General features: G+C 38.9%; 1 protein-coding gene across 2 annotated transcripts in view; it reads right to left on the bottom strand.

Annotated features, from left to right (window-relative positions):
- Nucleotides 1-21,107, bottom strand: part of BAZ1B (bromodomain adjacent to zinc finger domain 1B) — a 66,375-nt gene that overhangs the window by 10,532 nt on the left and 34,736 nt on the right. For both annotated transcript variants that reach the window (XM_060032253.1, XM_060032254.1), the window contains exons 7-13: nucleotides 18,818-20,519; nucleotides 14,826-14,964; nucleotides 14,194-14,327; nucleotides 12,013-12,118; nucleotides 10,967-11,065; nucleotides 8,396-8,573; nucleotides 6,323-6,505 (exon numbers count right to left, since the gene is read on the bottom strand). In XM_060032253.1, coding sequence (XP_059888236.1) covers nucleotides 6,323-6,505; nucleotides 8,396-8,573; nucleotides 10,967-11,065; nucleotides 12,013-12,118; nucleotides 14,194-14,327; nucleotides 14,826-14,964; nucleotides 18,818-20,519 — 2,541 coding nt within the window. The remainder of the gene's footprint in view (nucleotides 1-6,322; nucleotides 6,506-8,395; nucleotides 8,574-10,966; nucleotides 11,066-12,012; nucleotides 12,119-14,193; nucleotides 14,328-14,825; nucleotides 14,965-18,817; nucleotides 20,520-21,107) is intronic.

The raw sequence follows: 21,107 nt of genomic DNA, 5'->3' as shown, positions 1-21,107 counted from the left end.
CCTAAACAATTAGGGTGAGCATCCATGTAAACAAATGCCATTATAGGGGACATCATTCTCAGACAGTCAGAAAATACAACAGAGCTGGACAAGGTAAAGCTTCGGCAGTATACCAGAAGCTGAGAGACTAGGTTATCTCACTCTCATCTACCTTGTGGAGGTCATACTGCTTAACTCAGTCATGACTGAACTAAAGTTAGCCATGCTGGCTACTTTTATTATACAACCTGGCTAGCTCTAGCTAACTGACAACAGCACTGCTTGGTTTCACTGCCCTGTCCTAGGCAAAAAGCCTATTTTAAGTAATAGTCTTCCTCCTTTAAGAAAGGCCTGTTATCCCTGAAAGGCCACAGCTCAATTTGAAATAGAGCTGCCAAGGGACAAAGACAGTTGAGCTACTTCTGAACCTGTAGTGTGAGAGTTCAGGGAGGGGACCAAAGGCTGTCTATTCTCTTTCCTATAGAAACAGAGAACCACTGAGAGCCTTGTGTGTATAAATTTATGAATAATGAGGATAAGTAACAAACACATCGAAAAAATCTATTTAAGAGGTTGCTAAAGTTCTAATGGAAACTGACTCATTCCTTACTCCAACCTGCAGTGAAGATATTTCAACATCTGCCTTTGAAATACAATTTCCTTCCTTCCCTTTTCAGAGCTCCTCAGTAGGATGTAAGATCTACAATCACAGGTGCCTTGCAGGTCTTCTCCCCTAATGTAATGGAGAGCTGACATACGGTACCACAGATTCTCTTACTGTAATAATTAATGCAAATCTCTTCATTCAGTGGAACATATATTTAAGAATTTCAGGTTTGGTTCCTAAAAGAGTGTTATTGAGAACACTCAATTAGCCAAGGAATGGTTAAAATGGGCTTTGCTGTCCTCTAGTGGACAGTCAGATGCACAAAAGCATTAAAAAAATCATCAGTTGGGCTTCCCTGGTGGTGCAGTGGTTGAGAGTCCGCCTGCCGATGCAGAGGACACGGGTTCGTGCCCCGGTCTGGGAAGATCCCACATGCCGCGGAGCAGCTAGGCCCGTGAGCCATGGCCGCTGAGCCTGCATGTCCGGAGCCTGTGCTCCACAACGGGAGAGGCCACAACAGTGAGAGGCCCGCGTACCGCAAAAAAAAAAAAAAAAAAACATCAGTATACAGTACTGCTTTTTACTTATTTCCTATAAATTATAAAATCTGAACACCCAGCACATGTGCCCTCATTAAAAGAAACAAACAAAAATCTGAAAGAGGGGCTTCCCTGGTGACGTAGGGGTTAAGAATCTGCCTGCCAATGCAGGGGACATGGGTTCAAGCCCTGGTCCGGAAAGATCCCACACGCCTCAGAGCAACTAAGCCCGTGTGCCACAACTACTAAGCCTGCGCTCTAGAGCCCATGAGCCACAACTACTGAAGCCCGTGCGCCCAGAGCCCGTGCTCCGCAACAAGAGAAGCCACTGCAGTGAGAAGCCCGCGCACCACAATGAAGAGTAGGTCCCGCTCGCCGCAACTAGAGAAAGTCCGCGCTCAGCAACAAAGACCCAACACAGACAAAAATAAATTTATATATATATATATATATATATATATATATATATATATATATATATATATAAGAAAACTGGAAGAGATCTTGAGAATAAGCTTATTTAGCCTCATTTTAAAAACAGATTTACTGAGATATAATTTATATACTATCGATAACAAGTTCCCCCTGTAAAGTGTACAGTCAATGCCTTTTCATATATTTGCAGAGTTGTACAACTATCAACATAATCTTAATTTTAGAACACTTTCATCACCCAAAAAAGAAACCTTGTCATTCCCCATTCCCTACCCTAACCCACCACTTCCCCGGCCCTAGGCAACCACAATCTTCTTTTGCTTTATAGATTTACCTATTCTGACATTTCATATAACATGTGGCCTTTTGTGACTCGCTTCTTTTACTGAGCATAATGTTTTCTAGCTTAATCCACATCCCAGCATGTAACAGCACTTCACTCCATTTTAACTGCTGAGTAATACATCCATTTTGTTTATCCATTCATTAGTTGGCAGACATTTGGATTGTTTCTGCTTTTTGACTATGCTGAATAACAAACACTGCTATGAATGTCTGTGCACATGTGTGTAATGTTCATTTATTATTTTTCGTGAAAAGAAAGTTTGCCCAAGGTCTCACAGCAATTTAGGGCCAGGTCTCCCAATCCCCAATCCAACGCTCCTGGCATTATACATTAGATCCTGTTTCATCCACTGAGTTATCCATCTAGACCAGCCTCGTCTCCAGCTAGCCTCTAATTTCGAGGGCGAAAACAATAGGCACTCAGATTTTAAAGAACATCTTAAGTATCCTCCCACTGCACAAAATTCCAGTCCAGAACATTAAAAACAAAACAAAAAAACCCCACCATATCGAAGACTTTTTAAAAACACAGGAACAGCAGCAAGATAAAGTTTTGACATACAACACGGTAGCATCAAGTAAATATTCTGTTTTGCAGTACTGCTGGGAAGCTGGACACACAACACTGATGAAAAAGTCAAATTCTTTAGCATATTTAAATGAAGTTGGGACCTAGTTAGAAGTGGTAGAAGTGCGTATAACAAAATCAAGGGGAAGCCACCTTATGTGCAAGTCACCATTAATCCCTTTACCTAACAGTAAAAAGGCAATATATCTTGGCAAGAATATAATGAGGCTTCAGACCATATTCTTCCATAAAAGAACATTTAAAATGGAAAAACAGATAATCAGGGACAAATGCATCCAAAGCAAAAAGAGTCTAACAGAACCCAGGATTTGGCCAAATTATACGTCTTTCCCATTTAATGCAAGAAAATGAAATAAACATTAAATATTTGAAATAATTGACTATTACAAAAAGGGATTTGAGAGATAATCTACTTTTTCAAATAAGGAAACTGAAGCACAGATTAGGGACTGATATTAGCTCATGCAACAACCTAGTGCCAATTGAAAAAACCCTGGCCCATGCTAAGTGGAAACCTTCAAAGCAAAGGACAGTGGAAAATTTCAGAGCTGTGGCAAGGCTGACCTTCGGTGGGGAACTGCAGGGCATAATGCCATTTTAATGGAGAACATTGCTGAACTACTTAGTAGGCAGCCTAATTGATTTTCCAAGAAACTCTTCCATGTTTTCCATTTGTGTACTATGTGTCTGGGCCTCAAGGTTAAATCTGCAAAGTGCTCATATTTTCCTCCCCAATCAATCTAAGAATCGTCTCATATGACAAGCTAAAAAGAGGTTACTTCGCTATGGGGTTAAATACTAAAAAAGAACTTAAATGAGAACTCTACAGCTACTAGTTCCCAATGAGAAGAAAAATTTTATTGAGTCAAGAAATGGCCAGGAAAGATCACATCAAGAAAAATACTAGGACTTCCCTCGCGATTCAGTGGTTAAGACTTCGCCTTCCAATGCAGGGGGCCTGGGTTCCATCCCTGGTTGGGGAGCTAAGATCCCACATATCTCCCTGGCCAAAAATCCAAATCATAAAACAGTAGCAATATTGTAACAAATTCAATAAAGACTTTACCTGTGTGAAATCTCTGAGTCTATGCCATGAATTAATAGTTAAATGTTTATCTAACTGAATCTTAGTTCTCTACTCACCTCTGACCCAACATGTTCTTTCCTGTATCACATATCACTCTTGGCCTCAGGAAGAAACCCAGGGGGAACATGACAACTGTGTACAGCTACCAGAGGAGCTTTAGAGAGTAAACTCATTCTGTGTAAACTCAGGGCAAAACAAGGACCAGCTGTCAATGATGAGAAGGCAATTTCAGCTCAACCTAACATTATGTCCACCCCGCTTCCACAACCTAATTAATTTCTACCTGTTCTTCAAAAATCCAGCTGATAGATTCTCTTCTCTGGGAAGTTCTAAGCTGCCCTGGTATCCCTCACAGGAGAGCCAAGCACTGCTCTTTCTCAACATACTTGTCACTCTACTCCAACCATCTCTCACATTCAGAGTTCCTTGAGAGCAAGGACTTCCAGCTTCTACTTATGACCAAAACCCCCAGACTTTTGCACAATGACTGGCCCAGGCAAGCCTTTACCAGATGTTTGTGAAAGAAAGGAAAGGAGGGAGGGAGGGAGGGAAGTCAAAAACAAGGGAAAGTATTCCACTGGATAATGGCTGGGACAGCTCCCTTAATGTAGTATTTTCAAATTCTTTTCTTCACAAGTAATCTTAAGCAGAAATCTAGTACACAAAACAGAAAAAAATGGAGCTGCTAATTATCCTAAAAAAGAAAAACCAGAGACAGCATAATGTTCATCAATAAGGAATTAGGATGTTAAAAAAACAAAACAAAACAACAACAACCAAAAAAACCCAAATACCAGGATGATCTATACGGACTGACAGAGCGAGAGGACAGATGCCTAAGATATGTTGATGAGTGAAAAACTGCAGAATATTATGCAGAGGGTTCCATTCTGTAAAAATCCAACAAAACTATCTTTGTATGTACACAGAAACACGTCAAACTATTAAAGAGTGATGTCCTTGGGTGGTGTGTGTGTGTGGCAAAACTAAAATGGGAATTGTCTCATATCGTATCTACCTCTCACATTTGATTTACTTACAATGAGCTACTTCTAAAATTAAAAAACCCAGAAAACTGGATTATACGCATACAAAAAAATGAAGTTGGACCCTTACCTTATACTATATACAAAAATTAACTCAAAATGGATCAAAGATCTAAATGTAAAAGCTCAGACTATAAAACCTGTAGAATAAAATACAGGAGGAAAGCTTCATGACATTGGATTTGACACCAACAGCAGAGGCAAAAAAAGAAAAAACAGGTAAGTTGAACTTCATCGAAGTTTAAAACTTTTTGCGTCAAAAGACACCATCAACAGAATGAAAAAGCAGGTAATTCCCCGGCAGTCCAGTTGTTAGGACTCCGCGTTTCCACTGCAGTGGGCACAGGTTCAATCCCTGGTCAGGGTACTAAAATCCCACATGCTGCTCGGCACGGCTAAAAAAAAAAAAACTGAACAAGCAGCTCACGAAATGGGAGATTATATTTGCAAATCATGTATCTGATAAAGGATTAATATTCAGAACATATAAGGAACCCACACATCTCCCCACCCCACCCCCACAAAAAAATTTAAAAATAGCCAAATGACTCAGAAAGACATTTCCCCCAAAAGATAAGCAGCCAATAAGCACATGAAAAGATGCTCAACATCACCAATTACTAGGGAAATGTAAATCAAAACCACAAGGTAGGGCTTCCCTAGTGGCACAGTGGTTGAGAGTCCGCCTGCCAATGCAGGGGACAAGGGTTCAATCCCTGGTCCAGGAAGATCCCATGTGCCGTGGAGCAACTAAGGCTGTGAGCCACAACTACTGAGCCTGTGCTCTAGAGCCCAAGAGCCACAACTACTGAGCCTGCACGCCATAACTACTGAAGCCTGCGTGCCTAGAGCCCGTGCTCTGCAACAAGAGAAGCCACCATAAGAAGCCTGCGCACCGCAACAAAGAGTAGCCCCCGCTCGCTGCAACTAGAGAAAACCCACGCGCAGCAACGAAGACCCAACGCAGCCAAAAATAAATAAATAAAAAAAATAAAAATTAAAAAAAAGGTGGAAGTGACCCAAGTGTCCACCGATGGACCAATAAACAAAATATGGCCTATACACACAATGGAATATTATTCAGTCTTAAAAAGGAAGGAAATTCTGGCAAATGCTACAATGTAGATACTCTGAAGAAGTTAAATAAACCAGTCACAAAAGGACAAATACAGTATGATCCCACTTTATATGAGGTACCTAGAGTAGTCAAATTCATAGACAAAGAAAGAAAATGATGGTTGCCAGGGATTGGGCGGGTGAGATGGGTAGTTTAGTGTTTAAAGGGCATAGTTTTGCTTTGGGAAGATAAAAAAATTCTGGAGATGGATGGTAGTAATAGTTACAGAACAACGTGAATGTACTTAATGACATAGAACCATACATGTAAAAGTGGCTAAGTTGTTCATTATGTATATTTTACAATTCTTAAAAGTTTAAAAACCACCACCTTTTAAAAAAAAGGAATTAGATCTGGTAAAGTGGAAGGGGGGACTCTGACACACTATCCAGCTCTACAGGCAGGGCTGTGCTCCACAGACCAGTTTGAAAACTACAACATTTGGAGAAAGCGATAAAGATCAAACACTGGCTAGGGAACAGTGCTTATGTAACTAAAAAGCATAGGGTTAGATAATTTTAAAACCAGATCACATACTTCTACACAGTCATAAAACTACATCTTCATTAGCTAAATACCTTTGCTTCCTCTGCCATTTTTTTCTCTTCATCCACCTCTTCAGTCTTTGCTGAATCTTCGCTTTGGAGTTTTCTTCTCTTTTGCTTGGGAGCCATGAAGCCTTGGAGAAATTTCTTTATGACACTGGCTTGAAGGGCAATCACACACTCGCCAAAATCCTTCAGTTTCTCTAGTGAGATCACCTACAGAAAAAGATTTAAAAACCAGACTGAGTAAAAGGCCAAGAGAAAGATGAAATAGACAATCCTCGATTAAATTCAAATCAACCTAGACCCAAATTGGTCACATAACATTAATTTAACTGGGTTCCTCAGTTCAATGGATGGCTTATGCATTTGAAAGTAGCCAACTACTTGGATTTCCCTGATGAAGGGATCCATGGGAGGCTGAAACTTGCTCTACTTAAAGGAAATTACTGAACTCATTCATACACTCAGTGACTGAGTGCCTACTACGTGCAAATGACAGTCTCAAGGCAAAGAAAAACTGAGAAGGAAAGTAAAAATTTACCAACCTAACAGCTTACAACCTATAAGCCAGATAATACATTTTACATACTTGATCTCATCTAAGCCTCACATTTATTTTATGGATGAGGAAGCATAAACTAAATCACTTTGATCCAAATCATGCTCTTAAGGACTGAAACTACCTTCTCAGCCACACAACACATGCCAATTAAAAAAATACCATTTTAGGGGCTTCCCTGGCGGTGCAGTGGTTGAGAGTCCGCCTGCCGATGAAGGGGACGCGGGTTTGTGCCCCGGTCTGGGAGGATCCCACATATTGCGGAGCAGCTGGGCCCGTGAGCCATGGCCGCTGAGCCTGCACGTCCGGAGCCTGTGCTCCGCGTACCGCAAACAAAAACAAAAACAAAAAACCCCCCCACCATTTTATAACTACAAAGAGAAACAAAGAATGATGATAATCCAACGTTAGCAAGGTGTGGGCCCGGGTTTGGCACAAAGTAGGTTATTGATAGATATTTGCTAAATAAACAAAAAAGTAACTGTAATATTTGAAACAGGTGAAATTCTTTTGGTTGAGTAATTCCTAAAAAAAAATCTTTAAGAACAATAAAGATGTTTAAACCTTTTTCCCAGGTAATGTACCAAGAATTCATAACCAGACTAATGAAAAAAAGTTACATATGTAAGATGCATATATAATTTGTTAATTCTAATAGCAAAGAAATAGAAATACAAAAGTCTGGCAGTAAAAGATTTACGATATCAACTCCATGTGTTATTATGTACCCCAAAGTGACATTAAAGATTAAAAGAAATGGAAAGTATTTATAAAATGAGGGAAAATTGGAGGGCAGTGGGAGGTTCAACTGCTCATAAAAATCACACAACTATTAACACACTGTTATAATGCAAATGAACAATTTGAAAAGACTCACAAATATTAATGTTTCGAGTTACGTGGACTTTATTATTTAAAATTAACAAAAAAATTTTTACAGTGATAACTCATGGACAGTGTTCTCCAATCTTTTCTCCAGCTTTGTTACCTAAAATCTAATGTGGAACACAGGGTCTCTTGAACTGTTTCACCTATAACACTTAAGGGTCCTTCTGAACAGTAAGCGATAAGACTACTAAAGTGCCTTCACTGAAATGTACCTGTTTAACAGCATGAGTGCTGCCGAACACAAGTATAACTAAGCTGATCAAGTATAGAGAATGAACAAAAGCAAGATACACAAATGTTTCATACCTTACAGCACAGGCATCACATGGGAATGGATAGGTACATGGGAATGGATAGGTTAAATAATGTTATATGAGTAAGACTCCAGGACTAGTTTTCATTCAACTTAATAGAAAAGCTCTTTTTGAACAAAGGTTCTGAGCCAAATACTAGATTTTCCTGGATACCAGCAGAATATAACAAAGGAAAAGTATCATATGTACATAGAGAATTTAGGGTTCCACATGTGTCTTTCAAGACAAATGCAAATATGATTCCCAGGGTCATCTAGGAAAGTCAAGAACAGTATCAGGGAACAATTCCAAATTGAGTTTCCATGAGTAACATTTCAAAGGGTGTTTTCCTTATATTCTTACCCGAGCTTCAAATTCTGATGTTTCTTCCACATAACCAAGTCCTCCCTTTTGTAACCTTGTTGCAACTTCTATGAGATCACTACGAAGGAAGTTTAAAAGCTCCTGGTTGCCATCACAGGATTTTAGACCCAAATTTGGCTTCCGGGCCAGATGAATAGAATGAATAATGTCCTGGTACCTAGAAAAGTTGAGGCAAAGGGGAGGAGGAATAAAGGAACTTTAAAAAATGGTCTATTAATTTCAATTACTTGAATGACATGTTTTATTTCTAGATGACTTATTTAGATCCTTTTCATCTCTCGTTTAATAGTCTCATGTTTCTCACACAAAATTTCAAATTTCTCTTATTCTTGATTCATTTAAAAAACACACATTTTGTTCTGTATATGGTAATTCCAGTATCTGAAGTATGTTTCTTTACCTAGCTCTCATTCATGGTAACTGGTTTGTGTGGTTTTTTTGGGGTGTTTATTGTTTTTTTTTACCAAGAGTTTCTTGATATTTTATCTGTGGAAATTCTTTGAGGCCTGGTTTGAAGTTATGCTCCTCCAAGGAGAGTGTGCATCTGCTTACGTTAGTTGCCAGAAATTGCTACCAACCGGAGACAAACTTTAAATCGTCTGCCTGGATTCTTCACAACACAGAAGAAACATGAATTTGAGCTGAAAACCTACACAAGGACCTTCAGAGTTCACTTTCACACTGAAGATTAACCTTCTGAGGTCACAGTAATAAAGACTCTAATAAGACTCTCTACCCTGGATTCGCCATAAGCTTCACTGTTGGCTTCTTACACCAAAAACTAATGTTCAAGGTCATCGAAGTCGAGTACTAAGTTCCCTTTTCATGCTTAATAATAAGGAGTTTTAATATTATTTTCCTCTGACTATACATTGTGTCTCACTGGTGTTCTTATAAAGGATTCTGCTTTCACTGCCTTCTACCACATAATTTTCCCTTTATTTTCTTCTTTGATCTAAGTGTTATCAAGACAGGACGATTCTGAATACAATTTTAATTCATTTATACATTAAGCAGTGGACCAAAACCAAAGATGTACCCATTATCACTCTCAAAAGTGTCTCAAAATTGCAGAGTATGTACTGAACAGTATTTTCCTTCTCTCCTCAATTAAACCTAAATTCCAGCATGAAAGCATGCAGATATTAAAGGTGGCCTTAAGGCAAAACCTATCCCAGTTTTGATAGAAACAACTGCTAGAACAGGAGGGACACTAGCAAATCTAGACGGCACTGATATTGATGCTAATTTTGTAGGCAGGTTTTTTTGTGTGTGGTTTCTCTTGGAGATATAATTCACATAACATTAAACTCACCATTTTAAAGCCTATACTTTCAGTGGTTTTCACATTTTAGAAGCATCAAAACTACCTAATTCCAAAACATTTTCATCACTCCATAAAGAAATCCCATAAGGGTTAGCAGTCACTCTCAATTCTCCCCGTCCCTCATCCCCTGGCAACCACTAATCTATTTTCTGACTATAAATTTGCCTATTGTGGGGCTTCCCTGGTGGCACAGTGGTTGAGGGTCTGCCTGCCAATGCGGGAGACGCGGGTTCGTGCCCCGGTCCGGGAAGATCCCACATGCCGCGGAGCGGCTGGGCCCTTGGGCCATGGCCGCTGGGCCTGCGCGTCCGGAGCCTGTGCTCCGCAACGGGAGACGCCACAACAGTGAGAGGCCTGCGTACGGCCAAAAAAAAAAAAAAAAATTTGCCTATTGTGGATGTCTCATATAAATGAAATCACACAATATGTGGCCTTTCTATGTCTGGCTTCTTTGACTCAGCAAAATGTTTGCCCACATTTTCATTGTGGGCAAATTTCATTTTACCCACAATGTGGGATATTTCATTACTTTGTGGGATATTTCATTACTTTGTTCCTTTTTATGGCTGAATTTATGGATATACCACATTTTGTTTATCCATTCATCAGTTGATGAATATTTAGGTTGTTTTCATTTTTGGTGCTACTCTGGATACCGACAGAATACTTCTGAATACCAACCAATGTGGAACTGCACTTACAAGGCTGCCTAACTACAATCAGGCTCTCAGTCTGGTGTATGGCGTGTTAGTCAATGAATAGTCCTGCTATCTTGTATATACATCGTTTAAAAGCATACTTTTCCAAACAAGCATGAGGTGTCCAGAAAATATCAAACAACGGGACTTCCCTGGTGGTCCAGCGGGTAAGACTCCATGCTCCCAATGCAGGGGGTCCAGGTTCGATCCCTGGTCGGGGAACTAGATCCTACACGCATGCCACTTAGTTCTAAGAAGCCTGCATGACACAACTAAAGATCCTGCATACCACAACTAAACAAGCCACAGCGAAGATCCCACGTGCAGCAACTAAGACCCCGCGCAGCCAAAATAAATAAATATTTTAAAAGAAAATACCGAACAACAAGAACATAAAAGAGTTACAGACTTTTAAAATTTTTACTTAAGCTTTTATGGATAAACAACAACAACAAAAAACCCCTAAGGTATGTATAATATCTAATGCTGAAGAGGAGATATGAGGAGCGAGATGAAAACCCTTACCTCTTCTCTAGTCTCTCTTTAAGCTGACTTTCTCTTATTCCCTGAGGGTGAAGGCAGTTTAGCAACTCATCCAGTTCCTTTTGACTATCACATAAAAACCTGTAGGGGCAAAAAAACAAAAACAAAAAACCAAAAAAAACCCCTGTTAACTCTGAAAAAAAAGGGAAGAATCAAACATTAAGAAAGGGACCTAGGATTGGTGGTGGGAGTTGGGAAAGCAGAATTCCAACCTTGCTCAGAAGTAGAACAATTTATTGTTTCCATGAGACCTAATGTTAACTTTATCTTAGGACACTGGAGCCAATGTTTCCTACTAAAACTTAATATGAGGGGACTTCCCTGGCGGTCCAGTGGTTAAGGCTCCGGGCTTCCACTTCAGGGGGCATGGGTTCGATCCCTGGTCGGGGAACTAAGATAAGATCCCACATACCGCTCAGAGCAGGCCCAAATAAATAAATAAGCAAACAAACAAACATATAAATAAGTAAAAAGTAATATGAGACAAATTTTATAAAGTAAATAGGCACACTTGTCCATATCCCTTTCACAGAGTAAAGTTATATCAAAAAATAAAAGACAAAAGGTCATTAAACTAAAGGTGATCACAGCTAAAGCAGTTAATGCGATCACAAAAGTAGAAGGGACCCTCTCAAAACCTAGCTCCCTGCCTAAAAGCAGGATAGATACAAAGGAAGATTAATGGCTATATTTACAATTCCTTTTCTTTAATAAAGATGAAAATTCTAAATACTTCTATTGCCAAGCAGACTGAAAGGCATTTCCAATGCTATGTAAGATCTATCATATAACATACAAAGTTACATTACAAGGAAAAAATAAAATTCTAAACCTTAAAGCAAACAGATATATTCTTATAAAAAAATCAAGTCTGCTTTTAAAGCAACGAGCTTACAGATCCAAGAAATCAAAATCACACAAAATGCTCTTAATAGATAATCACTAACTCACTGGGTTTCACTATATAAATTATTTTCTTAACATTGAAAAAGAAAAAGAAAGAGCAACCAGATGAATGCTCACATTACCATAGATTCTGTCCCTGTTTGGGTATAGTGGTCTCTACAGCAATTTCTGTAGCTGGTCCATGTTGTGTGTTCATGCTTACATTTTTGCCTAGGTTTGCTTTCTTACCTAAGAAAAATTTATACATTAGGCTGAATATAGTACATACTCAATTCCTAGTTTCAAACCTAAGCAGTACACAGTGCAAATTCAACAACCAATAACACATATGCTGCCTATTAAATATATCCACAGGCACAATAGATGCTAATTTCTCTTAAACATCTTACATACAGCACATCATCTGAGACAATTGCTCTCTATACAGCTGAACAGGCAAAGTTTAAGACTGTTACAAGTTATTGCAATAGAATGGAGAGAGATGACTAAATGTCTCAGAGCAAATAAATAATCTGTTCCTTGTACGTGATGCTTAGCACAAAGGCATCTGTGGTGAAGCAGACACAACTGAAATATATAAACTACTACAAACTTACCCCTGGAGGCTTCAAATGTCAAATATGATTAGCTTTTTTGTAAACCATCTCCTGTATACTAATATATGACATTACTATAGATAGATCTTAAGCCTGTATTTGAGGCCTTACCTAATTCTACAATTGGTTCTCTCCCCTACTCCCCTTCTCTCCCCTTTAACCTGCAGCACCTTCCCTGCAATACTAACACATAACCTTGTTTAGTCTTTTCAGGCAGGTAATTCTGAAGAAACTCTGCCATGCTGGAACTAGAAAACATGAAGGAACAACATCCACCAGGATGCTCTAGAAGTGAAGGGATGTAGATGCCAGTCTTCTCCTGAGAGCTGTAACTGTGTGGACCTGATTTCTGAAAATAGCCATTAAGCTTTTGAGACACATAAAATCACAGTCCTTCATCCCACTGGAATCTCTCTCAAGTCTGAAGATCCTAACTTCGTATTTACTGCCCTCACCTGGTTATTTACAAAGTCTACCAAAACTAGACTTTTCTACTAAGTACTACAATCTAACAAATAACATAATTCAACAAGAAAATGCCTTAAATTTGAAGTTTTGGGCTATATACTAATTTCCTTATTTAATGATTCTGTGAGTTTAAAAGTTTGGGTTATGAGTTTCTCTAAAATGAAAGAAAACTACTTTTTGAGAAGCAATTTTCATTAGGTTATATAAAGTACAGCTGGAAGGAAGCTTATGTATCATCTAACGCAATGGTTCACAACAGAAAGCCATGCTGCCTCCTAGGGAACATTTGGCAATATCTGGTGACATCTGGTTATCACTAATGGCATCCAGTGGGTAGAGGCCAGGGATGCTAAATAACTTACAACATGTAGGACAACCCCCCACTACAAAGACTTATCTGGCCCAAAATGTCAACAACAGTGAGGCTGAGAAAACTTGATCTAACCTAACCATCTGGTATTTTTAAATGAAAATTTTTTCTTTTAATTTTTTCTTGGGGGGGGGAAAAAGAAATATACACACACACACACACTCACACACACTCACATACACACACGCACATCTATGTATAGGTCAAGAAAGACTATATACACACAAATATCTATATTTAGAAAAGTACACTTTTCTATTTTACAAACTGAACATACTCATGTAACCAGAACCCAAGTCAAGAAGAAGAACATTATCAGTGCCCCTTATGACCCTTCTCAGTCACTTATTTCTAGTTATATATTTGCTGTGTTTCTCCTCACTAGAATTTTAGTTAATTGACATTCAGGACCTTTTATGTCTTGTTTGCCATCTTGTATCACAGCACATGAAAAACTGGTTGGCAAATAAGAGATGCTCCATAAATATTAAATAAATGAATTTTTAAAGTGGAGGAAAAAGACACATAACCACCTTCTTGGCCCCTTACCTCAATTCCAGCCCTTGAAGTACCTACAAAGAGACTTCAAAGGAACAAAGTTTGAAAACTACTTGTATAAATCTAATACCCAAATATCCTAATATTCAAGTTCTTTATCTTTTCATGCTATGCCTGGAACAAAGTCGATAATCAAATGTTAAGTTTCCTTCCTTCTGCTATGCATTTCACATCTTCCCACTTCACTCAAATAAATCTACCTAAGAAGGCAATAAAGAAATTTAGAAAGTAAAAAAAAAAGTGACAGAGGAAAGACAGTCTTAATATTGACCCTACTTGAGCAGGGTAAACTAACTAATAGATATACATACTACGGGGACAGTAATCCTCATCAGGAGAGTCTGCATGGTCTTTTCGGTGATGGCTGAATCGGTAGTCAATGCTGTCATGTACCCAGCCTTTCTCAATGAACAAACCTGGAACTTCATCTGAGAAGAGCCAGTATCTACAAATCACAACCACATATTAATGTGTTAGTGAAAGATCATGAGCACAGGATGACTTCATTGTTGAGGAAGATGATTACAGAATATCACTGAACGTTCAGCAGATACAAATCCTAAAGTAAAGCACAGAATACTAAAATTTTGGGAATTTGAGATTCATTTATTATCTGTAATTTTTATAACTTCTAATATTTCACTACTTTAGGTTCCACACAATGTATGCATTTAAAATATCTTACCATTTTTAAAGACTTCTATTAGGATTACATTTCTCCTATCACCATAATTTAAGCTTCATATCTGTGGTATCTTTGAGGACAGGGTCATGTCTTTAACTTCATAACCCTAGCATTTGGCACAGTAAATATTCAAATAAATGTGTGATGAGCAATTCTGTTTCCAATATCCACGAACAGGGAAGCTTGCCTAGTCTTAGTACAAACTAGCAACAATATAGCAGCCCTAAAAGATGATAAAAATTAAGTTTAATAACTCACCTATTATGGTTTCGATCTGTACCAATTGGAGTCCTACGCATGACTAGTTTTGCTTTGGCAATTCCTTCCTGGAAAGCCTTCTCAGCAGCTGCTTTGTGCTTTCGTATTCGTTCTTCTTCAGCTTCACGTTCTAGTTTCACTGTTAAAGATAAAATGAATCAATTAAGTTTTTTCCTAGTAAATTTTACTCTTACAAATTTAAATAAGATATGGAGTGAAATGTGCCTGGTATTAAGTAGAAATCTTAGTTTCCTTCTCCTAATTCTAAACTGTTATAAGAAATAATGTGTAAGGCAGCAATTTCTATCTGATCCTTCTATGTTCTTTGAATTTTGGTGATGTCTCAGCCATCAACTCAGTGCAAAATCTTCTCTCTCCAAAATTTAACTTATTAGTTTCATAATAAATTAATTTTATTTTATTGATAATTAATTTTAAATGTAAAGTTAAAATAGTCCTTAAACGGAATTAACTGAAACATTTTCTGACAGGACCAGCCACAGGATCCTCAAAATGATCAGGATGACTAAAACCAAAATAGCTATTTCAAAATAAGACATATTTCAGTCCTGAGGAATTTAGAAAAAGGAGTGAGAAAGCAAGGGCACAGAAGCATCAGCAGATAATAGTAATTATTGCTTCTTTAATACTATTCTTTGAGTTATTCAGCAAGTTGCTACTGTTAATGATGAAAAAAAAGTTTTAGTCAATTTATTTCTGATCATTCATTTAATAAGTTTATTCTACCCAGATAGAAATTTCCCTCAATAATGAAAGACACCCAGGAATCTTTCCTTTTAAGTTTTTCCACAACTGTCACAAATTTTGATACTGTAAGTAAAGGGCACTGCTATTTACAATGCCAGCAATTTTACTGCTGGTACTCTATTGATGACAACATCCACAATGTAGCGAGAATCTGGAAAATGCATCAGTCTACAGATGTTACTTAAAAATTTAAGTCAAATTTCATCTATTTAAAACCAATATGGGGGAATTCCCTGACAGTTCAGTGGTTAGGACTCAGTGCTTTCACTGCTCTGGGCCCAGGTTCAATCCCTGGTCAAGTAACTACGATCTCGCAAGCTGCACAGTGCGGACAAAAACCAAAACAGAACGGTATGGTATTTGTTACTTTTAATAAATGGTTTTCTAGCCTGAATAGAGTTGTACGTTTGAAACAATGATTACAGTAGAAATCAGTACAAAGGTCAATGACAAAAAGAGTAATGGCCAAATCACAATAAAGGAAAAGCTCCTTCTCTTGCAGGTACAAACAAACAAAAAACAATCTAGGGAAAGTCATCAAAAAAAAAAAGACCAAATTTAGTTCCAGAGGTTACAGCACTGAGCTAGACATCAAAAGACCTGAACTCTAATTCAAATACTATCCTTGGCAAAGTACTGATATTTATTACATATTTTATAATTACATTACAGGGACTTCCCTGGTGGTCCAGTGGTTAAGAATTCACCTTCCAATGCAGGAGACGCAGGTTCAATCCCTGGTTGGGGAACTAAGATCCCACATGCCACAGGGCGACTAGGCCGGCATGCCGCAACTACTGAGCCCTTGCACTCTAGAGCCCATGTGCCACAATTAGAGAGAAGCCCGAGTGCCACTACTAGAGAAGCCAGAGCGACACAATGAAGATCCCACGTACCACAACTAAGACCAGACGCAGCCAAATAAATAAATAAAATTTAAATATATGTATAATTATATTATATATTTATAATATTCTGTTTCTTGTTTCTCTGTATCAATAATCAACTTATTTCTGGCTTCTCAATTCTATTCAAGACACTGTGGTATTGGTGTAAAGACACACATAGCCAGAAATAAGTTGATGTGTCTATAGTCAAATTAACTCAAAATGAATCAAAGACCTAAATGTAAGAGCTAAAACTCTTAAGACTTTTAGAAGAATACACAGGAGTAAATCTTCATGACCTTGGATTTGGCAGCAGATTCTTGGATTTGACACCAAAACCACAACCAACCAAAGAAAATATAATAATAAATTGGATGTCATCAAAATTTTAAAAATTTGTGCTTCAATGGACACCATCAAGAAAGTAAAAAGGGGCTTCCCTGGTGGCACAGTGGTTGAGAGTCCGCCTGCCAATGCAGGGGACACGGGTTTGTGCCCCGGTCTAGGAAGATCCCACATGCCGCAGAGCGGCTAGACCCATGAGCCATGGCCACTGAGCCTGCGCATCCGTAGCCTGTGCTTCACAACGGGAGAGGCCACAACAGTGAGAGGCCCGCATACCGCAAAAAAAAAGAAAAAGTAAAAAGACAACAAACACACAAAATGGGCGAAAATGTTTTTGGATCATGTACCTTAAGGGATTTGTATCTAGAATATATAAAGACCCCTTGTAATTCAATAATAAAAAAAAAGGGGCTTCCCTGGTGGCGCAGTGGTTAAGAATCTGCCTGCCAATGCAGGGGACATGGGCTCGTGCCCCAGTCCGGGAAGATCCCACATGCCGCGGAGCGGCTGGGCCCGTGAGCCATGGCCGCTGGGCCTGCGCGTCTGGAGCCTGTGCTCCGCAACGGGAGAGGCCACAACAGTGAGAGGCCCGTGTACCACAAAAAAAAAAAAAAAAAAAAAAAGACAAATAACCCAATTTGAAAATGGGCGAAAGATCTGAATTAATATCCTCCGAAGAAGATATACAAAAGACAAATAGGCACAAGAGAAGATGACATCATTAGTCATCAAGGAAATGCATATCAAAACCACAATGAGATACCAATTCACAATCACTAGAATGGCTACAATCAGAATCATAGAATAACAAGCTTTGGCAAAGATGCAGACAAGTGGAGAAATTACAACCCTCATTTACTACTGGTAGGAATGTAAAATTGCGCAGCCACTTTGAAAAACAGTCTAGGACTTCCTCAGTTAAACATAGTTACCATATGATCCAGCAGATCCATCCCTAGGTATATATACCCATGAGAAATGAAAACATACGTCCACACAAAAACTTGTACACCAATGCTTGTAGCAGCATTATTCATAATAGCCAAAAATGATTAAACCAAACCAAACGTTCATCAACTGATAAATGGATAAAAACAAAATGTGACATATCCAAACAATGGAATAATATTCAGTCATAAAAAGGAATTAAGTACTGAGACATGCTACAGCCTGAACCTTGAAAACATGGTAAGTGAAAGAAGCCAGTCACAAGAGACTACATACTTATTATACAGCTCCACTGATATGATGTATCAGAATAGGCAAATACAGAGATACAGCAGTGGACGGTGATTGCTTAGGGCTGGGGAGGATGGGTATAGCTAAAGAGCATGGGGTTTCTTTTTGAGGTGATGAAAATGTTCTAAAATTGACCATGATAAAGGCTGCACATATCTGTGAATATATTAAAAAACAATGAACTGTACAATAAACGTGGATGAATAATATAGTATGTGAATTATTTCTTAATAAAGCTGTTTTTTAAAAAGTTCAGACTTAATGGTGCTATGAAAGCCCCAAATTTTTACTTCCTTACATCTTAATAAAGGAAAGATTAATATCTGAGTTGGCAACTGTGCTGAGGGCTTCAAATACCTTGTCATTCATTTGTTATGACAATCTTAAGCATATGAGGAAACTGCGGCGTGGATAAGCAACTTGCTCAAAGAACTATAGCTAAGTCGCAGGTACCCAAGTCAGTCCATTCCCAGGTCATATGTTATTTCCACTATGTCTGTTTGTGGATTTGGTCCTTTACTAAGCCAGAAAAGATGCCAACATCACACTAATCCAAGTCAAACTATCATTAACTGCAGAATGCCAGGCTGAACACTCCTGCTAGAATCTAACATACCTAGAAGGGTCGGGTTATTACACACAGAAATAACTAAATAGTTGTGACAAACGAAGACGCTACCATTACCTCAGTAATTTCCTTTCTTCTACTATCTCCTAAAGGGCTTCCCCTTTTCTCTCAACACAAGATTTTACCTTTCATTTCTCTCTCCTGAATTTCCCGCTCCTTCTTAGCCTGAATGGCAAGCAGCCGTCTGCTCTTCACGGCACTGATCATGTCTTCAGCTTCCATATCTACCTGGGGCTCAAACTTCACGACTTCTTTTTTCCTATCAGCTTTGCCTAACCCATTCTCCTCTTTTCCATTTTCTTTATTTCTGGCTTCCATTTCTTTCCGTTTCTGTTTCTCTGCTCTCTTCTTATCATTTTCTTCCTTCAATACAGCAAGCCGTTCCTTCCATAACTCTGCAGACATCTGCTGCCTGGTTTCCATGTGGTCCTGCACTGAGTATGTCATGAGAATCCGGTGGCAGAGTGCTGTCAAGATCTGCAGTTTCTCCTCTGATGTTAGCTCAAAAAATTCAGAGGTCTCCAGCTTTTCTAGGAACTCATCTTGTACCTCATTGTCTTCAAATGGTGCTGAATCTTTGTTGTCATCTGTGTCTGAGCCCTCACTTTCTTCCTGAATGTCAGATTTGCGCAAGCAGAGCCGAACCAGCTCTGAAACAGAATGCAGAGTCAGAGGGATTTCTGACAGCTTCATTCCCAATTCACCATAGTCTTCTGCTATTTCATCTTGTAACAAGGTCTGTAAGAGGATGACCAACACTCTATTCAGGTATAAAAAGCCACCCTTTTCTGCACTCAAGGCTTCCATAAGGGACACAGCAGTAATAGGATACTGAGCATCTGGTAAGAGTAACCCAGAATAACAGCTCAAGAACTCCACCACCATGGCCACATCCCCAAAGAGTGTATTGGGCAGCCCTTCAGGGGTATCCACCAATTTAAATGTTGGAAGGTTTTTGCCAGTTAACTCTTGGTCCTCGTACCGCTTCTGTTTCTCTAGTTTCTCGAGCATTTCTTTCTCTCTCCGTTCCTTGGCTTTCTCCTTCAACTTTTCTTTCAGCTCCTCTCGTTTCTTTTTCAAATATTCTTTGCGCTGCTCTTCAGACATAGAAGCCCATCTCTTTTTGTGCTCTAGAAGCTCAAAGCGTTTTTGAACAATACTTCGCAATTCTTCTGGGAGACGAGCTCTATCTTCACTAGAGAGGAGACGAGCTGTTTTGGAGATAACACAGGACAGGGCACTCTTCTTGTCCTCCCTGTCTTTGTTTTCTTTGTAGTAGGCGATAAGGTGGAGGGCAGCAGGAGGCAGATGTTTATGAGGTTTACTAGAGGACCTAGGTGTGCCCCCAGAATTCCTCGGGGCTCGTGTCACCTTCTGAGTGCCTTTGGCCATGTCCAACAAAGTCATCTGCTTCATTTTGGTTTTAGGAGTCTTCAAGCCCTTTTTTGGAGATTTGGAATTCCCTGTGGATTTCTGTCCATTCAGAATGCCTTTGCTTCTGCCCTTTGCTTTCAAAGGTTTGTCACCATGCTTCCCTGATTTCTTGCCAGGTGGGCCTTTCTTAGGAATGTGAAAGTTAGCATGTAGCTTGTTGGGCGACATCATCTTCATCACTTCCTCCAGATGCTCTTCTGGAGATTTGGAATTCTTTGAGTTCTTCACTTTGAGTGGTGAGCCATTCAAGGATTTCTTCAAGTGTACATGACACCATAACTTAGGATTTAGTGGTGAACTGAGAGAAGAGTTGTCTGTCTTGGATTTCTTTGAGGGCTTCCTGTCTGGAGATCCAGTATTCTTCCTCTTAGTAGAGGGGTTGAGAGTCATGTACTAGAATTTAAGAACAGGAGCAAAAATAGTTTTAAAAACTAATTTAAAGAAGCAATATTTAAGCATCCTAAAGGCCCTCTTCCCCATCTATTCAGGTAAAGCTACATATTCATTTCTCTTCATAGACACTCCGTCCCTGAAAAAAACAAAGCCATGAATGTTAGCTAATGTTTTAGCCATATCAACACAAAATTCTCTTGATACTCAGACTTAAAAATCTATACTCCGGGACTTCCCTGGCGGTCCAGTGGTTACAACTCCATGCTTCTACTGCAGGGGGCATGGGTTCAATCCCTGGTCGGGGAACTAAGATCCAGCATGTCGTGCGATGTGGCCAAAAAAAACATCTATACTCCAATATTAGGCATTTTTTGCTATATAACTAGTTTTCTTCTTATATATAGATTAGCAGTTCTTAAATACCTTAATGAAATCTATGAACTCTTTCCCCAGAAACATATAAAAATCATGCATACAATTTCAGAGTCCATGGGTCCCAGACTAAGGATACTTGATCTAGATAATGTCAACATCTGAGGAATTTTAAAATTATTGCTCTTGAGACAGGATTGTATTTTTGTCCTTTAA

This window comes from Delphinus delphis, chromosome 15, assembly GCF_949987515.2.
Source record: "Delphinus delphis chromosome 15, mDelDel1.2, whole genome shotgun sequence".
Lineage (NCBI taxonomy): Eukaryota > Metazoa > Chordata > Mammalia > Artiodactyla > Delphinidae > Delphinus > Delphinus delphis.
Note: the sequence above shows the minus strand (reverse complement) of the source record. Positions and strands in the feature narration are given on the sequence as shown.